At 31.9% G+C, this 20,074-nt stretch overlaps 2 protein-coding genes across 3 annotated transcripts; both read left to right on the top strand.

Annotated features, from left to right (window-relative positions):
- Positions 1-7,453: 7,453 nt before the first annotated feature.
- On the top strand, positions 7,454-12,680 carry LOC131661313 (mRNA cap guanine-N7 methyltransferase 2-like). 2 transcript variants are annotated; one of them, XM_058930813.1, is made up of 10 exons: positions 7,456-7,735; positions 7,814-7,987; positions 8,076-8,147; positions 8,432-8,541; positions 10,687-10,809; positions 10,907-10,999; positions 11,304-11,372; positions 11,511-11,599; positions 11,713-11,810; positions 12,276-12,680. In XM_058930813.1, the coding sequence occupies exons 1-10, from the start codon at positions 7,625-7,627 to the stop codon at positions 12,405-12,407; spliced, it is 1,071 nt and encodes a 356-aa protein (XP_058786796.1). In that variant the 5' UTR covers positions 7,456-7,624; the 3' UTR covers positions 12,408-12,680. The 2 variants fall into 2 exon arrangements, with proteins under 2 accessions (XP_058786797.1, XP_058786796.1); XM_058930814.1 differs by lacking the exon at positions 12,276-12,680 and having other exon boundaries at positions 7,454-7,735; positions 11,525-11,599; positions 11,713-11,816.
- Positions 12,681-16,881: 4,201 nt separating this feature from the next.
- LOC131661311 (protein PSK SIMULATOR 3-like) lies at positions 16,882-19,940 on the top strand. The gene is made up of 2 exons (XM_058930811.1): positions 16,882-17,042; positions 17,817-19,940. Exon 2 carries the CDS (start codon positions 17,875-17,877, stop codon positions 19,720-19,722), a length of 1,848 nt encoding a protein of 615 aa, XP_058786794.1. The 5' UTR covers positions 16,882-17,042; positions 17,817-17,874; the 3' UTR covers positions 19,723-19,940.
- Positions 19,941-20,074: the final 134 nt, after the last annotated feature.

The following is a 20,074-nucleotide window of genomic DNA, read 5'->3' as shown; positions in this document are numbered from 1 at the left end:
TTGCACTTATACCAATACGCAGTTCCTCAAGCATAAGGTCTTTATAAATAGTAAAATGCTTTAGTTTATTTTCCTTATTTGAAGCTCTTCAGGGGAGACTTTAATTTGAGTTCCCCTGGTGAGACTTTAAGTTGAGACTCCTAAGAGACACTTTAAATTGAGTTCCTAGACGAGACTTTAAGTTGAATTCCTCAGGCAAGACTTTAAGTCGAGTCTCTCGGAAGAGACTATAAGTTGATTCTCTCAAGAGATAATTTAAGTTGAGTCTCTCAGGCAAGACTTTAAGTTGAGTCCTTCAGGCAACACTTTGAGTTGAGTCCCAAGTTAAGTTCCTCAAGTGTTAAATTGAGTCTCTCATATGAGATTTTGAGTTGAGTCCCTTAGATGAGACATTGAATTGAGTCCCTCAGAAAAGAATTTTAGTTAATTCCCTCATAACGAGACTTTAAGTTGTTATTTTACGCTCCGCGGGGATCTTACCATGGAAGTTTAATATTTATATTGCCCATGAGGGCGACAAGGATCTTTCAAATGAAGTCCAACATTCGTATTGCCCCTTAAGGGCAACAAAGATCTTCTAAAGAAGTCCAACATTTAGATTACCACTTGAGGGCAACAAGGATGATCCAGTGTAACTCCAACATTTATATTGTCTCTTAATGGAGGGTAAGAATCCTTTAATAGAAATCCAACATTTATGTTGATTGAAGAATTGAATAACCTACAGTAAATACGATAACAATAAAAATTTTCAAAGAAATTCGTATATTTGTTGGTCTACCGCCTTTTGCCTTTAAATAAACAACAAAAAGGTAATTAACTATAGTAATATATCAGGTTAATTGAGTTTCATGTCCTTGAGATGAGTCATTTGTTCATCTCTTCGAGCTTGTAGATGTCGTGAGATAGTTTCTCCCATAGGTGGTATAGCCCTCCCTAGTTGGATTGCAGTCTTCCATGTTGGGCGAGCACGACAACTTGTCTGAGTACTATGTCACCCTACTACATTTTCTTTTGGACCACCTTTGAGTTGTACCTTTTGGCTACCTTTTGTTTGGCGATGAATTCCCTGATGTGTGGGACATATATCATCTCATTAATTGGACCGGCTGCGCATCTTAGCCTCGCCTCATTCTCTTATACAAACTGATAGTGCTACCCAAGTCTTGAAGCTTCAAAGTATGAAAGAAAGAAAGTGTGAAAGCTCGCCTATTCGCGTCGATGTGAACCATTTTTTGTGAAAACACTAGGACATTTTTGTAAAATTACATGGCTAAATCACACACACATACACACTAAAACATGTTTTAAAGTTTCTATTTCTCAAAGAAAACATCCCAATAATATTTTGAAATTTTGCCAAATAAATTAGGAATCGTCATAATAGTTTTGGACAAATTTTTGAAATGTCCAATCGATTGGAACACATACGGTATACCTAATCGATTGGGTTTAAGCAAACAATATCTGTAAACAATTGTGATATTGTCTTTATAAAGAGAAACATCTCTGCATCCATTTTTTCTTATTTGAACTTTGCAAACAATTATTGGGGGCTCCCAATCGATTCGCCTAGTCCCAATCTATTATATCATTTATTTTGGTTAATGAATCTTTTCTTTTTTATGTCAATCTCTAACTTATAAATAGAGGTACCTCTCTTCACTTTTTTATATCCTTAAAATGAGATTTCTCTTTCTCATTCCCGACTCTCTTTCTCAATTTCGTTTTACTTTCTTTCACTTTTGTTTAGCTTTAGCCCTTCGAGAAAGTCAATGTGTTCAGGTGGGGTCATTTGTATTCTAGAAAAGGATGTTATTGTAAAGTCATCAAGGAGAGTTTTCTCTTAGTTGAATAATTTATTCTTAAGGGAATGTTTGTTTGGGTTCAAAGCTAAACCCATTGAATATTTTATTTGGAGATTTAATTTTTAAGTCATCATTTCGGTTAGTAAGCTTAGCCTGTGTAAAAGCTTACTTTGGTTTAAGATCAGCTCGATATAAAATCTCAACTTGGTTTATGGTCAATCTGTTTAAAACCCCCATTTGGTTCGAGATTAGCATAGTGTAAAATCTCAATTCGGTCTGTTTTAGAGGATATCCAATTCAAAACTCCGCTTTTGGTTCGAGATAAGTCCGTATAAAATCTTAGTATAGCTTGGAGACTACCCGATTAAGGAAGACTAATTGCTTATCTCTGTTGTTTGTTGTTTGGTAGGAAGTTAGCCTGAAACTTCATTTTTTTTTCTTGTATAAGGGAGTTCGACAGTTTAACCTACTAAAATATCAAATTTTAGAGACAAGATTAGGTATTCATGACCGAATCTGTATAATTCTCTGGTGTCATTTCTCTTACCCTTGACTATTTATTTTCTGCATATTTATTATTTTGATGATATTACTTAAATGTTTTTCTCAATTTAAATTACCTTTTTTCAAACCCCCAAAATTAACTCCCTCTTATGTGTGGAGTCACAAGTCTAACATAAGGCTCGTCCACCAATGTGACTTTCGCAAACCCCCCTTTGCACCTCTGCAAGGACTAAGGTGATTTCATGTTCTCTTAGACATATTAGCATGAGGAAAACCTTCCCATTTTGCAAAGTTTCTCTAACGTCATGGTGTACTTTGTTGCACATTTGCAAATTTTCTTTGCCTCTAACTCGTTCAACGACAGTTTATCTGATTGGAGATAACGTATTATTTGCGTTATCCAGTAGGTGGTATGGACGATTTTAAGGGTATTGGTCGGATCCACCTTGATATTAGGGGCGGCGAGAGTCTCTTGAATTACAATGCGATTATGTCCTGTTATTTTTGTGTTGGCACGTTTAGAGAGAAGGTTCACCCTTAAGTTCTATTTCCTGGGGACATAAATCATTTCAAAAGCTTGAAAAATAAATCATGCATATTTTTTAGATATTTGGTGAGCTTGATTCCTTCTTTTGATATTTCTTAACGACTTGATTTTCCATCAATTGGGAATCATTATTGACCTTCTAATTCAAAGTGCCCATCTCAAGGCGAGGACCATGGTGGCGATGATACCTCTTTACTCGGCCTGATTGTTGTTAGCCTTGAACTCAAACTTCAACGACTGCTCCGTTAACAGGTTGTTGGTCCTTCTAACACTATCATGGCACTACTTCCCTTTAAGTTAGAGGCGTTATCTACAGATAATGCCCGCGTGTAAAGAGCCTTCTCGCCTACTTCCGAGCTAGATTCTGTCATAAAATCACAATTTTACTTTATATATTAATACTCTATTCATAATAAAGCCGAAACACACCACATTTATAATTTTTAATATTTTTTATTCCATGCAACAGTTGCAATTAGAGTTGTCAAAATGGGCTCGGCCCATTGGGCCAGCCCATAAGCCCTACAATTTAGCGCGGGCCGGGCCGCAAAATACCTTAAAAAACACGACCCTATCTTTTTGGGCCAACCCACGGGGCCTATGTTTTTTATGGGCTGGGCCGGACCGGGCCAAGCGGGCTTCGGGCTGGCCCATTAAAAAAAGATTTTGGTAAATTTTGGAGAAAAAAGATTGAGATAAGATATGATTTTATAAATGTGTTTTTAAGTCATAAAGAAATGTTAAAGAGGATCAAGATATATTTTCAAAATGATGTGATCAAGGAAATGGTTGTGAGATGTAGAGAAAATTTTGGAGAAAAAAGATTGAGATAAGATATGATTTTATAAATGTGTTTTCAAGTCATAAAGAAATGTTAAAGAGTATTAAGTTACTTTATACTTTTAGATGGATGATTTTGTGGTATTCATATATATTTATGGATAAATATTTTAAACATCACGTATATACGTTTATGATGACTTTCTACTTATGTTGTATTGCATTTATCCATTACATCCTTTTTATAAAATTAAAATTATAATATTGAAATACGGGTCGGGCTGGCCCATCGGGCCGCACGGGCCTTTGAAAAATGGGTCGGGCTCATTTTATGTGGCCCATTTAGCAATTGGGCTGGGCCGGACCAGCCCATTAAAACACGTTGGCCCACCGGGCCGAAGCGGGCTGGACCGGACCGACCCATTTGACAGCTCTAGTTGCAATGCAATGCAACGTTCTCCACCTAGCACAATTGCAATATCCACTTTTTCTTAAAAGTTGGTGTCCAGCCCAAAGATGGTCTTAGTTCTCTAATTTATATCATTTTACTTACAATAATAATAATAATAGTGTAGAATAATATTTAATTTATTTTTTTTAGATAAAGTGAATATAATTTACGATAGAAGGCGTATTTGTTCTATGAATAATCTACACAAATAAGTAAAAAATAAAATATTGATCAAATATTAATTTAGAGAATTTCTCAATCAACTCCATACCCTTCTTACACACCATCGAATTAACCAATTTGTCCTCGTGCTTCATGTATCTCTGGAAGCACATTTTTTTAAAAAAAATTGGTTTCTTCCGTAGATGCATCTACAGAACTCATCTACAGAAGATTTCATAAATTTAATTAATTTGATATTTTTCCAATTAATTGAGAAATTAATTTGAGATTTTACCAATTAATTTGTAACTTAATTTGAGATTTTCTCAATTAATGGGGAAAATCTAAAATTTCACTATGTTTTAACGATTAGGTAGATGTAATCAAACATAATTAATTTGGGATTTTTCTAATTAATTGGAAAAATCTTTAATTAAATTACAAATTAATTGGAAAAAATCTTCTGTAGTTGGTTCAGTGGTGATTGAGGCTTTGAAATTTTGCGTGGTGTATAAGAGACATACGGAGGAGTTGGATGAGAAACTTTCTTAATTTATATCATTTTACTTACAATAATAATAATAATAATAATAATAATAATAATAATAATAATAATAATAATAATAATAATGATATTTAATTTATTTTTTTTAGATAAAGTGACATATAATTTACGATAGAAGGCGTATTTGTTCAATGAATAATCTAAACAAATAATTAAAAAATAAAATATTGATCAAGTAGATTAATTTGTTGCTGATTACGTTGTTAAATTTCCTCCAAGAGAGATTACTAAGGGTCTGTTTGGTTCAAATGAGGGGGAGGAGAGGGAAGGGATTTTAATGGAGGGGAGAGAAGGGGAGGTGAGGTGAGGGGATTTTTTTAATCAGATGGGTGTTTGGTTCAAACAAGGGGAGGGGAGGGGAAGGGAGGGATTTTAATTAAAAATATGTTTGGTTCACGAGGGGAGAGGAGGGATTTTATTAATAATTTACATTTTTATCCTTATTATCTTATTTAAGTGATCTAATATGATATTGAAATGTGAAAAATCTATACATATTTTAAGGTTTAAAAAATTAAAAAATTATAATCTTTTAATAAAATAAATTAAAAAATCTGTTAATATTTGATAAAATTAAAAAAACATTGAGGTCAAAAGAAATATGTGAAAAATCTTTTAATAAAATAAATTAAAAAATTAAAATGAAAGATTTAAAATTTGATATAAAAGAAAATATGATAGGATATATAAAAAAAATTAGAAAAAAACATAAATAAAATAAAAAAATCAAAAAAATGAAATGATTATGATTTATATTAAGGTCAAAAACTTCAAAATAATTTGAAGGTGGAGAATAATTATAATAAGTTGATGGAAGTAATCAAGAAAAATCACATAGAAGAGAGTAATAATACAAAATAAAATGAATAATTTTGAAATATTAAAATAAAATTGAGGATATTATAATAATTATAATAATTTTTAAAATATTAACGTTCAGATTCCCTCCCCTCCCCTCCAAATCCCTCGATTTGGAGAGACGCAAAAAGTGTGTTTTAGAGGGGTTTTGCTCAATGAATAATCTAAATAAATAATTAAAAAATAAAATATTGATCAAGTAGATTAATTTGTTGCTGATTACGTTGTTAAATTTCCTCCAAGAGAGATTATTAAGGGTCTGTTTGGTTCAAATGAGGGGGAGGAGAGGGAAGTGATTTTAATGGAGGGGAGAGAAGGGGAGGTGAGGTGAGGGGATTTTTTTAATCAGATGGGTGTTTGGTTCAAACAAGGGGAGGGGAGGGGAAGAGAGGGATTTTAATTAAAAATATGTTTGGTTCACGAGGGGAGAGGAGGGATTTTATTAATAATTTAAATTTTTATCCTTATTATCTTATTTAAGTGATCCAATATGATATTGAAATGTGAAAAATCTATACATATTTTAAGGTTTAAAAAATTAAAAAAATTATAATCTTTTAATAAAATAAATTAAAAAATCTGTTAATATTTGATAAAATTAAAAAAACATTGAGGTCAAAAGAAATATGTGAAAAATCTTTTAATAAAATAAATTAAAAAATTAAAATGAAAGATTTAAAATTTGATATAAAAGAAAATATGATAGGATATATAAAAAAAATTAGAAAAAAACAAATAAAATCAAAAAATCAAAAAAGTGAAATGATTATGATTTATATTAAGGTCAAAAACTTCAAAATAATTTGAAGGTGGAGAATAATTATAATAAGTTGATGGAAGTAATCAAGAAAAATTACATAGAAAAGAGTAATAATACAAAATAAAATGGATAATTTTAAAATATTAAAATAAAATTGAGGATATTATAGTAATTATAATAATTTTTAAAATATTAACGTTCACATTCTCTCCCCTCCCCTCCCCTCCAAATCCCCCGATTTAGAGAGACGCAAAACGTGTGATTTAGATTTTAGAGGAGTTTTGCTCCCCTCCCCTTCTCTCCCCTCCCCTCATAAAATTTGAACCAAACACATTTAATTAAAAATATTCCCTCCCCTCCCCTCCCCTCCATCTACCCCGAACCAAATACACCCTAAGGGTGTGCTTGGTTTAAGAGAAAAAGCCACGAGAGAGATAGGGGAGAGAGAGGTAGGGGAGAAATATATACTTCTCTTGTTTGGAACATAAGAGAAATAGTGAAGAGAGATCAAATATTGGTGGGTCCTACCACCTTTTTCTTTCTCCTCAGACCAGCGAAGAAAATGAAAATAGAAGATTGTTTTTAATAGTTTTCCATCTATGCCCTTATTTTTCAATATAAATGGTTATGAACTTTTTGACGTGAGATTGGAAATAATTAAGTTGCTGAAAAACAGTACAATCTTCATATACAAGGCTAGGAGAAGAAATGAATGAAGGGTGGTTTAATTAAGTTATTTATTAATTAACAATTCATTAATATAAAAATAAAATATTTAATTTAATACTAAACAGATATTAAATTAGTGCACCATGTATTAATAAAAAGTAAAGTAATTTAATGAAATTAATCATTTAATTTAAATAGTTAAAATAAAAATAACAAATAATTTTTTTGACAAGGTTATTATAGTCAATTTAAAAAATTATTCTACTTCTCTCTCTTCTATTTCTCTTCTCTTTCTATTATACCAAACAATACTTTAAATCTACTCTATTTCTCACATTTTTCTCTCTTCTCTCACTCTCTCCCTCCTACTTCTCTCTTCACAACTTCTCTTCTAAACCAAACACACCCAGGAGGCAGTAAAGTAGAAGAGTAGCCGTTGCTGGGTAAGCAGGCAGTAGTGGCTGCTCTTTACAGTTCTCCGAATCATCATCTCCAGTTCCATCAAACCTCGAAGAAGAGAATGACGAGTACTCAATCAGCGGCGAAGATCGATTCCAATTCAAACCACCAACGCCTCTACGATTTCGCCAAAATGGCTCTCATCAAGATATTCGCTCACCCCTACGCCACGGTCCGTATCACTTTCCCCTTTTCAATTCCATTTTCATCTCTTCCCTTTCTCATTTTCCATTCAATTTCAATCTTGAAGGTTTGCGACTTGTATTGTGGAGGTGGCGCTGATACCGATAAATGGCTCGACGCACAAATTGGCCACTACATTGGTATAGATGTTTGTTCGTCCGGGATAGACCAAATTCGACAAGCTTGGGAGAGTAATCGGAAATCTTACACCGCTGATTTCTTTCAACTTGATCCTTCCACAGTTAGTCACTCACCAATATTTTCTTATTCATATGTTGCTGCTATAACTAACTTAGGGTTTTTTAAATTGAACTTTGTTTTCTTGACAGGAAAATATAGAAACGCGTTTGGAGGAGAAGATCAATACGGTTGATTTTGTATGCTGTTTGCAACATTTGCAGGTCTTATATTTACTTTCGAATAATGTTTTGAATGCTATCTTTTACTTTATGCCTATTACAAAATGGAGTAACTTCCGTGGAGTTTTATTTTTTAATCCTTTGTTTTTTGTGCTTTCGTAAAGAAAGAGGATAGAGCATATGCTGATAGGTAGTGTTTCAAGTCCTTTAGAGATATTATAGTTTTTGTTTGTAGTCGTTATCACTTTTGATGCATTGTTTTTTCTCTTGATTTGTTTACTCGGATTTGCTTTTTGGTTTTCTTCTGATTAACATCTCTAATGCAGTTGTGTTTTGAAACTGAAGAGAAAGCACGGAGACTTCTTCAAAACGTTTCATTTCTACTGAAACCCGGGGGATATTTTCTCGGTATTACTCCTGACTCATCTACTATATGGTATGGGACTTAATTGTCAAAGGCCTATTATTCCCCCCGTTTAGTTGCATGCTCTCTGTTTTTTGTGTGTCCAAATAAATTTTTATAGATTTGGTGTAAGGTTTGCCCATTTGGCACCACTTACACAGAATAAAAGTACCGTTATACGCTCGATTTTGAATGAACCACTTCAATCACTTTCTGTCGCTTTGCATCCAGTTATAAAGTTTTAATTTTCTTGGATTCTTTTGCTTTAAGATCGTTACTGCAACCAGAAATGTTTCCATTATTCTGCAAAACAGTGCCCCGGAAAGCTAAAAGAAGTGCATGTACATACGTTGTCCCTCTTATTCAGTTTCATCTCTTAAACTTGACATGTAGTTGGATAAAATCCTCTTGTTTGCAGATTTTGGCTTAATTTTCCACTGGATTAGGGTAGATGCTGTATTAGAAGACCTAATTTCCATAACAAGATTTCTTTTAGTCATTTTTTGGGTGATCTTTGAACTACGTCTTAAATTTCTCAGTCTTCTTTTTCTTGAACATTATAATGTTCAAATTCAAATAGTGTCAAACTGGATTTCCGGATTGATCCTCGGCTTAGATTTAGAGTTTTCTGCTAGTGAATGACTCTAAGGTGCACTCCTTTTCTCTTTTGTCGGGATGCTTAGTTTATTTCACTTGTGTAGTGCTTTTATTATAATAATGATATTTATTTCTGTCAAGCGGTTTCAGATGAAATCCACATAAAATGAAGTCCAGATTCAGAGAATGAATGATCTTGTGTTTAAAAAATTTCCCAGTGCTTGTAGTTTTTTCTATCAATTTTATGCATATAGATCTCTTCCATCTCTTTTGCAGCTGAGCTCTATTACCTTTGTCTTCATTATTGTTTTTCCACGAATTGAGTAAATATCTAATTTGGTCCCTTAAATTGTAGAACTGTATTATTAATCTAATCACCTACATTAACAATCAATACAAACCCGGATTACAGTAGCAACAATTAGAAGAAAAATAGATCAATAATAAAAATAAAGGAGTGTATTATTTCTGAATGTGGAAGATAGCTGAAAAGGACGAATATCATGCCCACATTGCCAAGCTCCTACAAAGAATAATATTCTCTGTCCATAATTAACATATGGTTTCCCAAAAGATACCTTCCTCTCTGTTAAGAGTCTCACATCAGATAATATATGACCTGAACATGTGTTTATAAGTGGAGGCAAGCCTCACCCTATACACCGGTTTTGTATGGTTGAGTTAGGCCAAACCTCACCCTATACACCGGTTTTGTATGGTTGAGTTAGGCCAAACCTCACATTCTTAACATGGTATCAATAGCCTCGTTTAAGATGCGTCAGGCCACCTGCTATTAGGTTTCTGCTATCGGGGCCATCCACCTTTTATTTCCACACCCCAAATGTTCAGTCCTTGGCGTGAGGAGGGTGTGTTAAGAGTCTCACATCAGACAATTTATGGCTTGAACATGTGTTTATAAGTGGAGGCAAGTCTCACCCTATACACCGGTTTTGTATGGTTGAGTTAGGACAAACCACAGATTCTTAACACTCTCTTCCTTAGTCCCTATATAACTACTTCCACTACACTGTTTAATTTCTCTCTCGCTATTCGTCATGGAAATAATCCCAATACACCCACTCCGGTATTTCCCATTCCTTCTAGGTCTAGCACAAACCTGTTGGGTACCGAGCTAGGGAGTTGCAGCCGTGCTAACAGCTAATTTGAGTGGCATTTCTCATATGATGTCCTAACAATATTCCAAAATAATCCCTAAAATTACAAAATTTTAGTCCAGTTCGTCCATTTGTTGGTATTTGCTAGGACTATAATGATATTAAGTTGGTCATGCCGTCCCCCTCGGTTTATAAAAAAAAAAGTAGTGCCGGGGATGCATTTGAGTCTAAGCGAATAATCTCAAGGATGAATTTGATATCAAACCTAGACATATGGGCGCACCTGGTTAACATTTCGAGATTCTAGAGGCCATTTTGAACTATTGATATTGTTGAAGACTAGATTTATGCTGTCATATAATTACAGGGACCGAATTGAGTATTTACTCTCCTATAAATCATATAAAGCTGCATGAGATACTTATACACAGATACACCGGATGATATTAACATTGTCTACATCTAGGGCCAAGTATCAGAAGAATGTTGAATCCTATCACAACAAAGGCAGCAGCATGAAGGCAAACATTGTTCCCAACTGCATCCGGACAGAGAATTACACAATTACTTTTGAAGTTGAAGAAGAAAAGTACACATCTCCATAATGTATTAACTGCATGTTGCTTATACTTTGCTTTCAATTACAGTTTATTGTCATTCATTTGAATCTGCATAATGATTTCCAGGTTTCCATTATTTGGAAAGAAATATCAGCTGAAGTTTGCAAATGATGTCTCTGCTGAAACCCATTGCCTGGTTCATTTTCCAAGTTTAATCAGGTATCCTTAATTTCAAAACTCAAGATTGACAACTGAGAGTTCTGCGGGTTTCTGCCAAGGCAGTGTATAAATTCCACTATGGTGTAACTATTACCTAACAAGTCTGATTTAAAATGAAAATGCTTGATTTCGCTTAGATTTCACTCAAAGAAATTCCAAACACGCAGACATTGACTTTGTTAGATATGGATGGTAAAACTTAAACATCGGAGGGAGTGGGTGTCTGACTGTACCTTTTAGGTTCATTTATTCAATCATGACTTGTAGAATTGGTCTCATGTGTCAATTGCTTCATAAAACACAGGCTGGCAAGGGAAGCTGGTCTTGAGTATGTGGAGATCCAAAATTTGACCGAGTTTTATGATGACAACAGGTTAGTATCATCTTCTCAAGAGGAGACTGATCCTTTCTATGTAAATCCTTCAATTATATAATTTGCAATGTTAATAATTTTGGAGATTGCAAACTGCAAGACTTTATTCAATTTACTTTCTTTGATTGTTGCTTTAAGAGCTCAATTATCAGGCTTGCTTGCGAACTACGCTCCAAACCTTTTGGATGTTAGGGGTAGACTACTTCCTCGATCATATGATGCGCTAGGTAATGCATTAATCGTTTCTTTTTATCCTTTTATTGCTTGTAAGTTTCTTAGGCTCACTTACAACTATTATTCATGAGAATACTCATATATTAGTTTCCTCACTCCTATGCAGGCCTCTATACAACATTTATATTTCAAAAGCCTGACCCAGAAGTTGCACCCCCGATTGCAACTCCATTATTGCAAGATGTTGGCTATAACCTCGAAGAGGTAAGTAATTAATGATTATTATGAGCTATTTTACCTTGATGCACTCCTTTGAATTTATATTTTGATCAGATTTAATTTTATTTTCCTATAATGTTGTCAGGTGCATGGTGGGTGAAACTCTATATATGTTTATTGTTTAATTGTAAAATAACTAGTAAATCTTCAAATATATTGACGAAATCACTTGAGATAAGTTATACCGGAAAAGTTCTTTTGAAATGATATATATTAAGGTAAAAAGGTGGGCAACTCTAGCTTTCTTCAAGGAAAAGCAAGCAACTAATAAGCTTATTTCTTTAAAATCGAAAATTCTGAAATTACTATTGCGAGCTTATAGAATTATTGTAGTCGACTAGATTTGACAAAATGCTTCTACCTCATGGCATTTGATTTGCAGAATTATTATTTTCAATTGTTTTATAAATTAAAAATTAAATTATTTTGCATCCGAACTAATTTTTACAGGGAACAACCTGGCGAGAGGATGAAATAAATGGACTTGTACTCGAGTCTTCTATTGGGCTGGGCAAGATTAGCGAGCAGAAAGGGATATTAGGCCCTGGTCCAGCAGAACTACGTTATCCAGAAGCACTTTGATATGTCTGTTCTAATGAAGCTATAGGTTTAGCTATTTTAGTTGGTTAGTGCTGTTAATATTTTACTGGCACCACAGAAAAAAGGAAGTTAGACTCCTATTTCTTCCCCTTGTGATTCTAAGGTTTGGTGTTTTAGACATGTAGGTCAAATATTGAGAGGTTGGCAGATCTTATATTGGCATATTTTAGTGTTAGTTTTTTTTTTTTTTGGATCTTCTCTTACTCCAGTGTCCCAAAACAGTAGAATTAAAATGAAGTACTCAATATTTCAACATATTTTAGTCGTATGGTTTTCTTTGCAAGGAATTCATGGAGTGTCAGGAGTATCTTTGAAATTGCTTTTTACCAACTAAACAACTTTTTAATTTTTCTTTCAAATATTGACTTGTTTCCCTGAAGCACGAAACTAAAGGGAGAAATATTTGTAATATAAGAAAAGTAATGGTTTTTAAAATATTATCTCTATCCCTGTTTATAATTTTAACATATCTTGATTTTGGGGTATTTTAGGTCTAATTAATGTTTTTTTTAACTGATTCAACTTTTTTGTTCTAAACAAATTTTTGCTACTTGCACAAAGTACTTCATACGTAAACTATAGTATAAAATTATTTTGGTTCAAAAGATTTGGTTTAAAAGTAATTTTTTTGTCAAATCAATATGCAATATCCTATTATTTATTTTGTTTCCCGATGTTTTAGTATGACTTAAAGGTAGAAATGATATTATATTCTTTTTCACATTGTACCCTTTTATAAATTAGTTTAAAATATTTTTAAATTAACGACTGAATCTTAATTTTTTTTAAACGTGAACAAGTTTATTATTATTAAAATATTTTTATAAATAATGTAAAAAAAAATATTTATATATAAGGTAAAATATAAATAAACATATATTTTTCTATTAAAAATAATTATAAAAAAATTGTTAAACAATTTTGTCTTTCATTTTATTTTTATCTTTCACATTTTAATAAGTTTCATAATTCCCTTTTTATGGAAATTTATGAATCCTGTTGAAATATATATTTTTTATCTTTAATTTACAGATTTAAAGGTTGTTATATTTATTTTATTTTAAATAAATTATATAATTGACTTTAATTAGTTGAAATAAATATTTTTATATATGAAAAATGGTATGATACAAAAAAATTTATTCAGAAATGATATACGGAAAAAAATTTATTATTGATCTAAATATTTTTATCTACGAAAATTTACTATTGATCTAGATATTTTTGTAAAGGATACCTTAACAAAAATAATATTTGTATACGAAAAAAAATTTATTATTGATCTAAATATTTTTATATACGAAAAACGATATTTATGATCTAAAAATTTTTTATTCAAAAATAATATACAGGAAAAAAATTTATTATTAATCTAAATATTTTTATATATGAGAAATCTACTATTGATATATATATATATATATATATATATATATATATATATATATATATATATATATATATATATATATATATATATATATATATATATATATATATTTGTAAACATAAATAATATTTGTATACGGAAAAAAATTTATTATTGATCTAAATATTTTTATATACGAAAAATGGTATTCATGATTCAAAAACTTTTGATTAAAAAATGGTATACGGGAAAAAATCTATTATTGATCTAAATATTTTTATATACGAAAATTTACTAGTAATCCAGATATTTTTGTAAATAATACTTAAACATAAATAATATTTGTACACGGGAAAAAATTTATTATTGATTTAAATATTTTTATATACAAAAAATGAAATTTATGATCCAAAAATAATATACGGAAAATTTTTTATTATTAATTTAAATATTTTTATATATGAAAAAAATCAATTATTGATCTAAATATATTTTTTTAACCTTCTATTTAAAATAAATATATTATATAAATAAATGCGCATACTAGACCAGAACTTCTACGTGTGCTTGAATTTGTTACTAGTTTGTTTTAAAATGGTACATTCAACTTTTAAAAAATTAAAAAAATAAATTATTTAATAACATATTCTATTTTTAAATATTTTTACCTTATACTCCCCGACCACGAGTTAATAAAATCCAAAATCTATTAATTGGGTTATTCATTTCTTGAAGAAGCTCAAAATCTTATCCATTTCGATTACCTACATCAATGGTAAAGAAAAAAACTTTCAGTGAGCGCTAAGAAAGGTCACTTTGTAACATTGTTTTTTTGGGTAATGCTAATAAACCCATTTATAGAAAGTTTTTATTGAGAAAAACAATAAAAGTATTAAATTTATATTTTTATTAAAATCAATTCACAATTTTCAAGATAATTTTTTTTATTTAGTTCTTAATTTGTGTTCCTAAAGCACAAGGTAATATTACCGTTTTTCCATAAACTAAATTAAACATTGTTGAATACGAAGTCTGTTGTCTTTTTAAATTTATAATTGGAGCTAGCTACCAACCACTTTTTACCTATGTCAATCTTTGTTAGTATCATTGAAAATTAATGAGAAAATAGAGTTGGATGAATAAGAGATTAACCCTTCTAGTTGTGGAAAAAATAAATGTCCACAAGTACTTCAGAAACATTGGAGCAGTGTTTTAAAAACCGGACCGGACCGGCCGGTCGGACCGGTCGAACCGGGAACCGGCCTGGTAATCGGTCTGGTTCAATAGTCAGATCGGGTATGCCATCAAACCGGTGGGAACCGGTGAAAACTGGGAAAACCGGAAGACCGGCGGTTTAATTGTTTTTTTTTTCTTAAAATTTTTTTTAAAATTTTTTTAAAATTTTTTTTTAACATTTCTTTTAAATTTTTTTTTAATATATTTAGTAGTGTATTACTTAAATAGCATTCTCACGTAATTTTTTTCGTTAGTGACAAATTAAAATCTTTATTGTCTATTTGTTATCTTTGCTAATAAATTTTGTCAAATAGCATAAACATATTGAATTTTATTTGATTTTCTTTTTAGGAGGATCTTATTTTGAATTAAATTTGGTACACATTAGAGTTATTTTGTTATAAACTATTCAATTATATTATGTTGAAATTAGACTTTGTTTGCCATTAGACTTTGTAATTTTTTACTATTTTGTTATGTGTGATATCTTTGTTTAAAATTTGAATTTAAGTTATGAAATTGTGAATTTATGATATGATATTTTTAAAAAATTTAAAAGCTAGTTATATTTTTTTAGAGACTGAATTATCCGGTTTGACCGGTTTTATACCTATATAATGACAGGTCTATTCAACCGAGTTATCCGATTTAATCTGGTTTGGTCGTGCGGTTCGACCAGTGACCCAGTGGTTCAACCGATAAACCAGTGATCCAGTACCCTCACCGATTCGATGACCGGTCCGATTTTTAAAACACTGCATTAGAGACATGGATTTGGAGAAATGATTAATATTTTGAGATTTTAATGTGAGCAATAAAAAGAAAAGGGCTAGAAGCCTTTGCCTCGAAGGTCTGAAAATGGTTAAAGTTTTGAGTGATGTTTAATTATATTTTTTCGCAAATTTTTTTTTTTTGAATTTTGAGAAAGACTGGTGAAGTTAATGTGAAGATCTAGATGAAGAAGATAGAAATGTGAAAAGAAATAAGATATTGATAATGTATCATTATAATTAATGGATTGTCAAGAGTCAAGGTGTGCAATTTGTTAACAAGATTAAACAGTTAAAATTAAAAATAAAATAAAAAACTATGGTGGATGCTAAAAATATTGGATCAGTAAGACATTTAATGTTTAAAAGTTAATAGGATAAATTAAATTAATTAACAGAGTAGTTTTTAAAGGATTAAAATGTAATAGTTACAGGACTAAAATGAAATATTAAATTAAGTTAAGGGATTACAATAATAATTAAATTGTTAAGCTCAATTTAAAATAATAATAAAAATAAATTTATTGTCTAATATTCTACTATAAAACTACAATGAGAATAATCAATAAAAATATATTCTAATTTTTTTGTTCGTCTTGGTAGATCTTGTTGATTCTCATTCGGTGTTTTACCAACTTGAGAATAATCAATAGTATTTTAAAATTCATTATATAATTTAAATTTTATTAAATAATATTAAACATTACATCATCTTTCACTTTGTTAGTTTTTCAATTAAAAAACAATTAATATAAAAGGTAGTATATTGAACAACAAGAATAAGTTTTTGTTAAATAAAAAGTATAAAAAAGACAAGCTATAAAAATTCATAGACTAATAAAAAAGATACAAAATAAAAGTTACACAAACATTATCAAAGAGATCTCTCTTATATTAATGTGAGTTAAGAAGTAAAAAAAAGTTGTTAAAGTTTTTTTTTTTTTGACTTACCAAATACACTCTAATATCTTAAAAATAAATACCAATCTTAAAAACAAATATAAAAAATGAGCTGTAGAATATTGATGGAGTATTATTAATTTTGAAACTAAATAATAATTATATTTTGGATGTAGTTGGTTTTCACTCGTTTTCTCTCTCTCTCTCTCTCTCTCTCTCTCTCTCTCTCTCTCTGCTTCTCAATTTCTCAACTTTGTTTGCATTTCATTCCAATTTCCATGTGCACCTTCCCATCCCATTTCCTTCATCTCCCACATGGCTACTTCTGCTTTTCTCTGATCGGTGAGTTTTCTTCTACTCCGCTTTATCACACTCCTTTTGCCTTTTGCTTGTTATAATCACTTTCTGGTCTGAGATTTGAGTTTTTACTGACAAACTTTTTGACCCATATAATCAAAATGTCTGTTAAAGTATCTCAATGACAAAAAGTTTGTAACTTTGTGATTTCATAAAGGTTTTGCAATCTGGGTTTGCTTGTATGATTTGGGTTTAGTTCTTGGGGTTTAAGATTTATGTCATTTATTTTTTCATTTCTAATTGTGATTTTAGTTTGAATTGTTGATATTGGACCATTTATCTAGAAAAATGTAGTAACATTCACCTTTTTTTTTTTTGAGGAACCTTCAACATTGAATTTGAGTAGTAAGAGAATAGGATCAACATTTAGGTTTTTGTTGTGTAGCTTTCTTTTATAAGTATATATTCTTCACCAATGTTTTCTAGATAAGAAAATTTGTATTCCCTTTTTGCTTCTTAGTTAAGCAATTTTATCCTTTAGAAAGTAAAAGGCCTAAGGACATTTGACAAACCAAAAAGAGTAACAAGAAAAAATGGGAGCTTTGCTTTTTGATTGTACTTGAATATATATACCTTTTTTTGAGCTACTTGAGACAGTTTTTATTGGTGTATCGTTGATGATTCGTTGCAAGCTCTGTAACACCGACACCTTGCAAGCTCTGTAACACTGACACGTCTGAAAAAATGTGTGTTTTATTTGTTGAGTATTACACCCTTTTTGACAGTCTTGTTTTGTGTGTTATTTGCTGAGTATTACAGAGCTATGACAAAGAAATCGCCTTAAAGAGGATAGTTTCTTGCCATTTCTAGATAAGCAATGGTTGCGGAGTCATGGTTTCGTAATCTGTGGAGGGCTCCTCGGAAGCATGATGCTAACTCCGGGGAGGTGATTGGAGTATTAGCATTTGAAATAGCGAGTTTGATGTCCAAGCTTGTTAATTTATGGCAATCGCTGAGTGATAAACAGGTTGCAAGGTTGAGAGAAGAGATTGCAAATTCAATTGGCATAAGAAAGCTTGTTTCAGATGATGATCATTTTATTGAACGATTGATCTGTATGGAGATAGTCGAGAATATGGCACATGTGGCCGAGTCCGTGGCTAGGCTTTCTAAGAAATGCAACGATCCGATTTTGAAAGGTTTTGAAAGTACCTTTTATGGGTTTATCACTACGGGTACGGATCCGTATGGGTGGGAATTCACTAGCAAGAAGATGGAAAGAAAGATTAAAAAGATGGAAAAATTTATATCGACTAATGCAAGTCTGTATCAAGAGATGGAGGTGCTTACTGAGCTGGAGCAAACTCTTGCGAGAGTGAAGCCTAATGGTGAGTCGGATGGTGTAAGTTTAAGTGAGTATCAGAAGAAAGTTGCATGGAAGAAGCACGAGGTGAAAAGCTTGAGGGATATTTCTCTATGGAACAGGACATATGATTACACGATACATCTTTTGGCAAGATCGTTATTCACAATATTCTGTAAGATCAACCATGTATTCGGAATTCAAGAGATGGTAGATGATGGTGGAAACAATAACTCGAGTGTCTTAGATTCTGAGAGCATTTATAGAAGTCAATCAGTCTCTGCGTTATTTCAATCTTCATTCGATCCATCACAGAATCATATTGCCCGATTTTCTTCAGGACCTCTTAATAATATTAGGAGATCAGGTCCAATTGTTAGAGCAAATAAAGCCAGCGTTACTCATTCGGGTCCAATGGTTAGAACAAATAAAACCAGCGTTTCTCATTCAGGTCCCCATGGCGACTCATCCACAAAGTCGGGCCCAATTTTAGGAAAGCATACAGGTGTCAGTTTTTACTCGGGTCCCCTTGGAAGGAATGCGAATCAATCGGTTCCACTTAGTAGAACAAAAAAAATGAGCAAGATTTGGAACTTTTATAAACACTCTACTGGCATAACTGGGAAGGAAACTCACACAAGACACAGTCGAATGACTCAAGTAGGACCTTTCAAAGGATGCATGGCTTGGGACAGTTCTTCCATCATTGACTGTCATTCAAGTGCAAGCGGTGTTCACAACGGGGTTCAGAATCCCAAAGACGCTAATTCAAACCTTCTCAGTCTTGGCAAAGTAGTTCATCATACTCAATCAGTTTTCAAATCTATGTGCAAGCTTTTAAATCCTCCACCTGAAACCCTTGGCGCTGCTGCTTTAGCACTTCACTATGCAAATGTTATAATTGTGATTGAGAAGCTAGCAGCTTCTCCGCACTTGATAGGTCTTGATGCAAGAGATGACATGTACAACATGTTACCAAGACGTGTGAGAATCGCCCTCAAAGCCAAATTAAAACCATTTACCAAGACCATGGCGTCGTCATCAGTCTATGACACGAGTCTTGCAGGAGAATGGAATGAAGCAATGTCAAGCATATTGGAATGGTTGGCACCGCTTGCTCATAACATGATAAGATGGCAAACCGAGAGGAGTTTTGAGCAACAGAACTTTGTTTCGCGAACAAACGTGTTGCTGGTTCAAACTCTTTACTTTGCGAATCAAGAAAAGACAGAAGAAATCATCACTGAGCTTCTCGTGGGTCTGAATTATGTCTGCAAATATGGCAGGGAGCTCAATGCAAAATCTCTGGCCGAGTGCGGCAGTTTTAGGGTTGGCAATGAATATCTTAATCTGAATATATAAAGATCAACTGTGTTTCTTGAATTAACAGATGAAAATGAAATGGTAGATGAAGTATGGAAGAAATAACTACATACTCATTATCATGGAAGTTTAGTATCAGAATGTGTTTCTGGTGAGGATTTTTTTCGTTGTTTTTGAATATTTATCGATTATTTATCGTTGATTTTTTCGATAAGTTTCAAGTTATTAGAACTAGAAGTTTCAAGTTTTTTCGATTATTTGAAGTTACTAAATGGTGTGTAGGGTGTGCATATCTATGAACATCATTATTTGTTCAATTGTATAGTGCGAGCACACATGATTATTGTTTATCTCTCCATATCTTTTAAATTGTCAGGGAAAAAATGGTTTG

Source organism: Vicia villosa, linkage group LG3 (genome assembly GCF_029867415.1).
Source record: "Vicia villosa cultivar HV-30 ecotype Madison, WI linkage group LG3, Vvil1.0, whole genome shotgun sequence".
Classification (NCBI taxonomy): domain Eukaryota; kingdom Viridiplantae; phylum Streptophyta; class Magnoliopsida; order Fabales; family Fabaceae; genus Vicia; species Vicia villosa.
The sequence above is the reverse complement of the archived record's forward strand: the minus strand, read 5'-3'. Positions and strand labels throughout refer to the sequence as shown.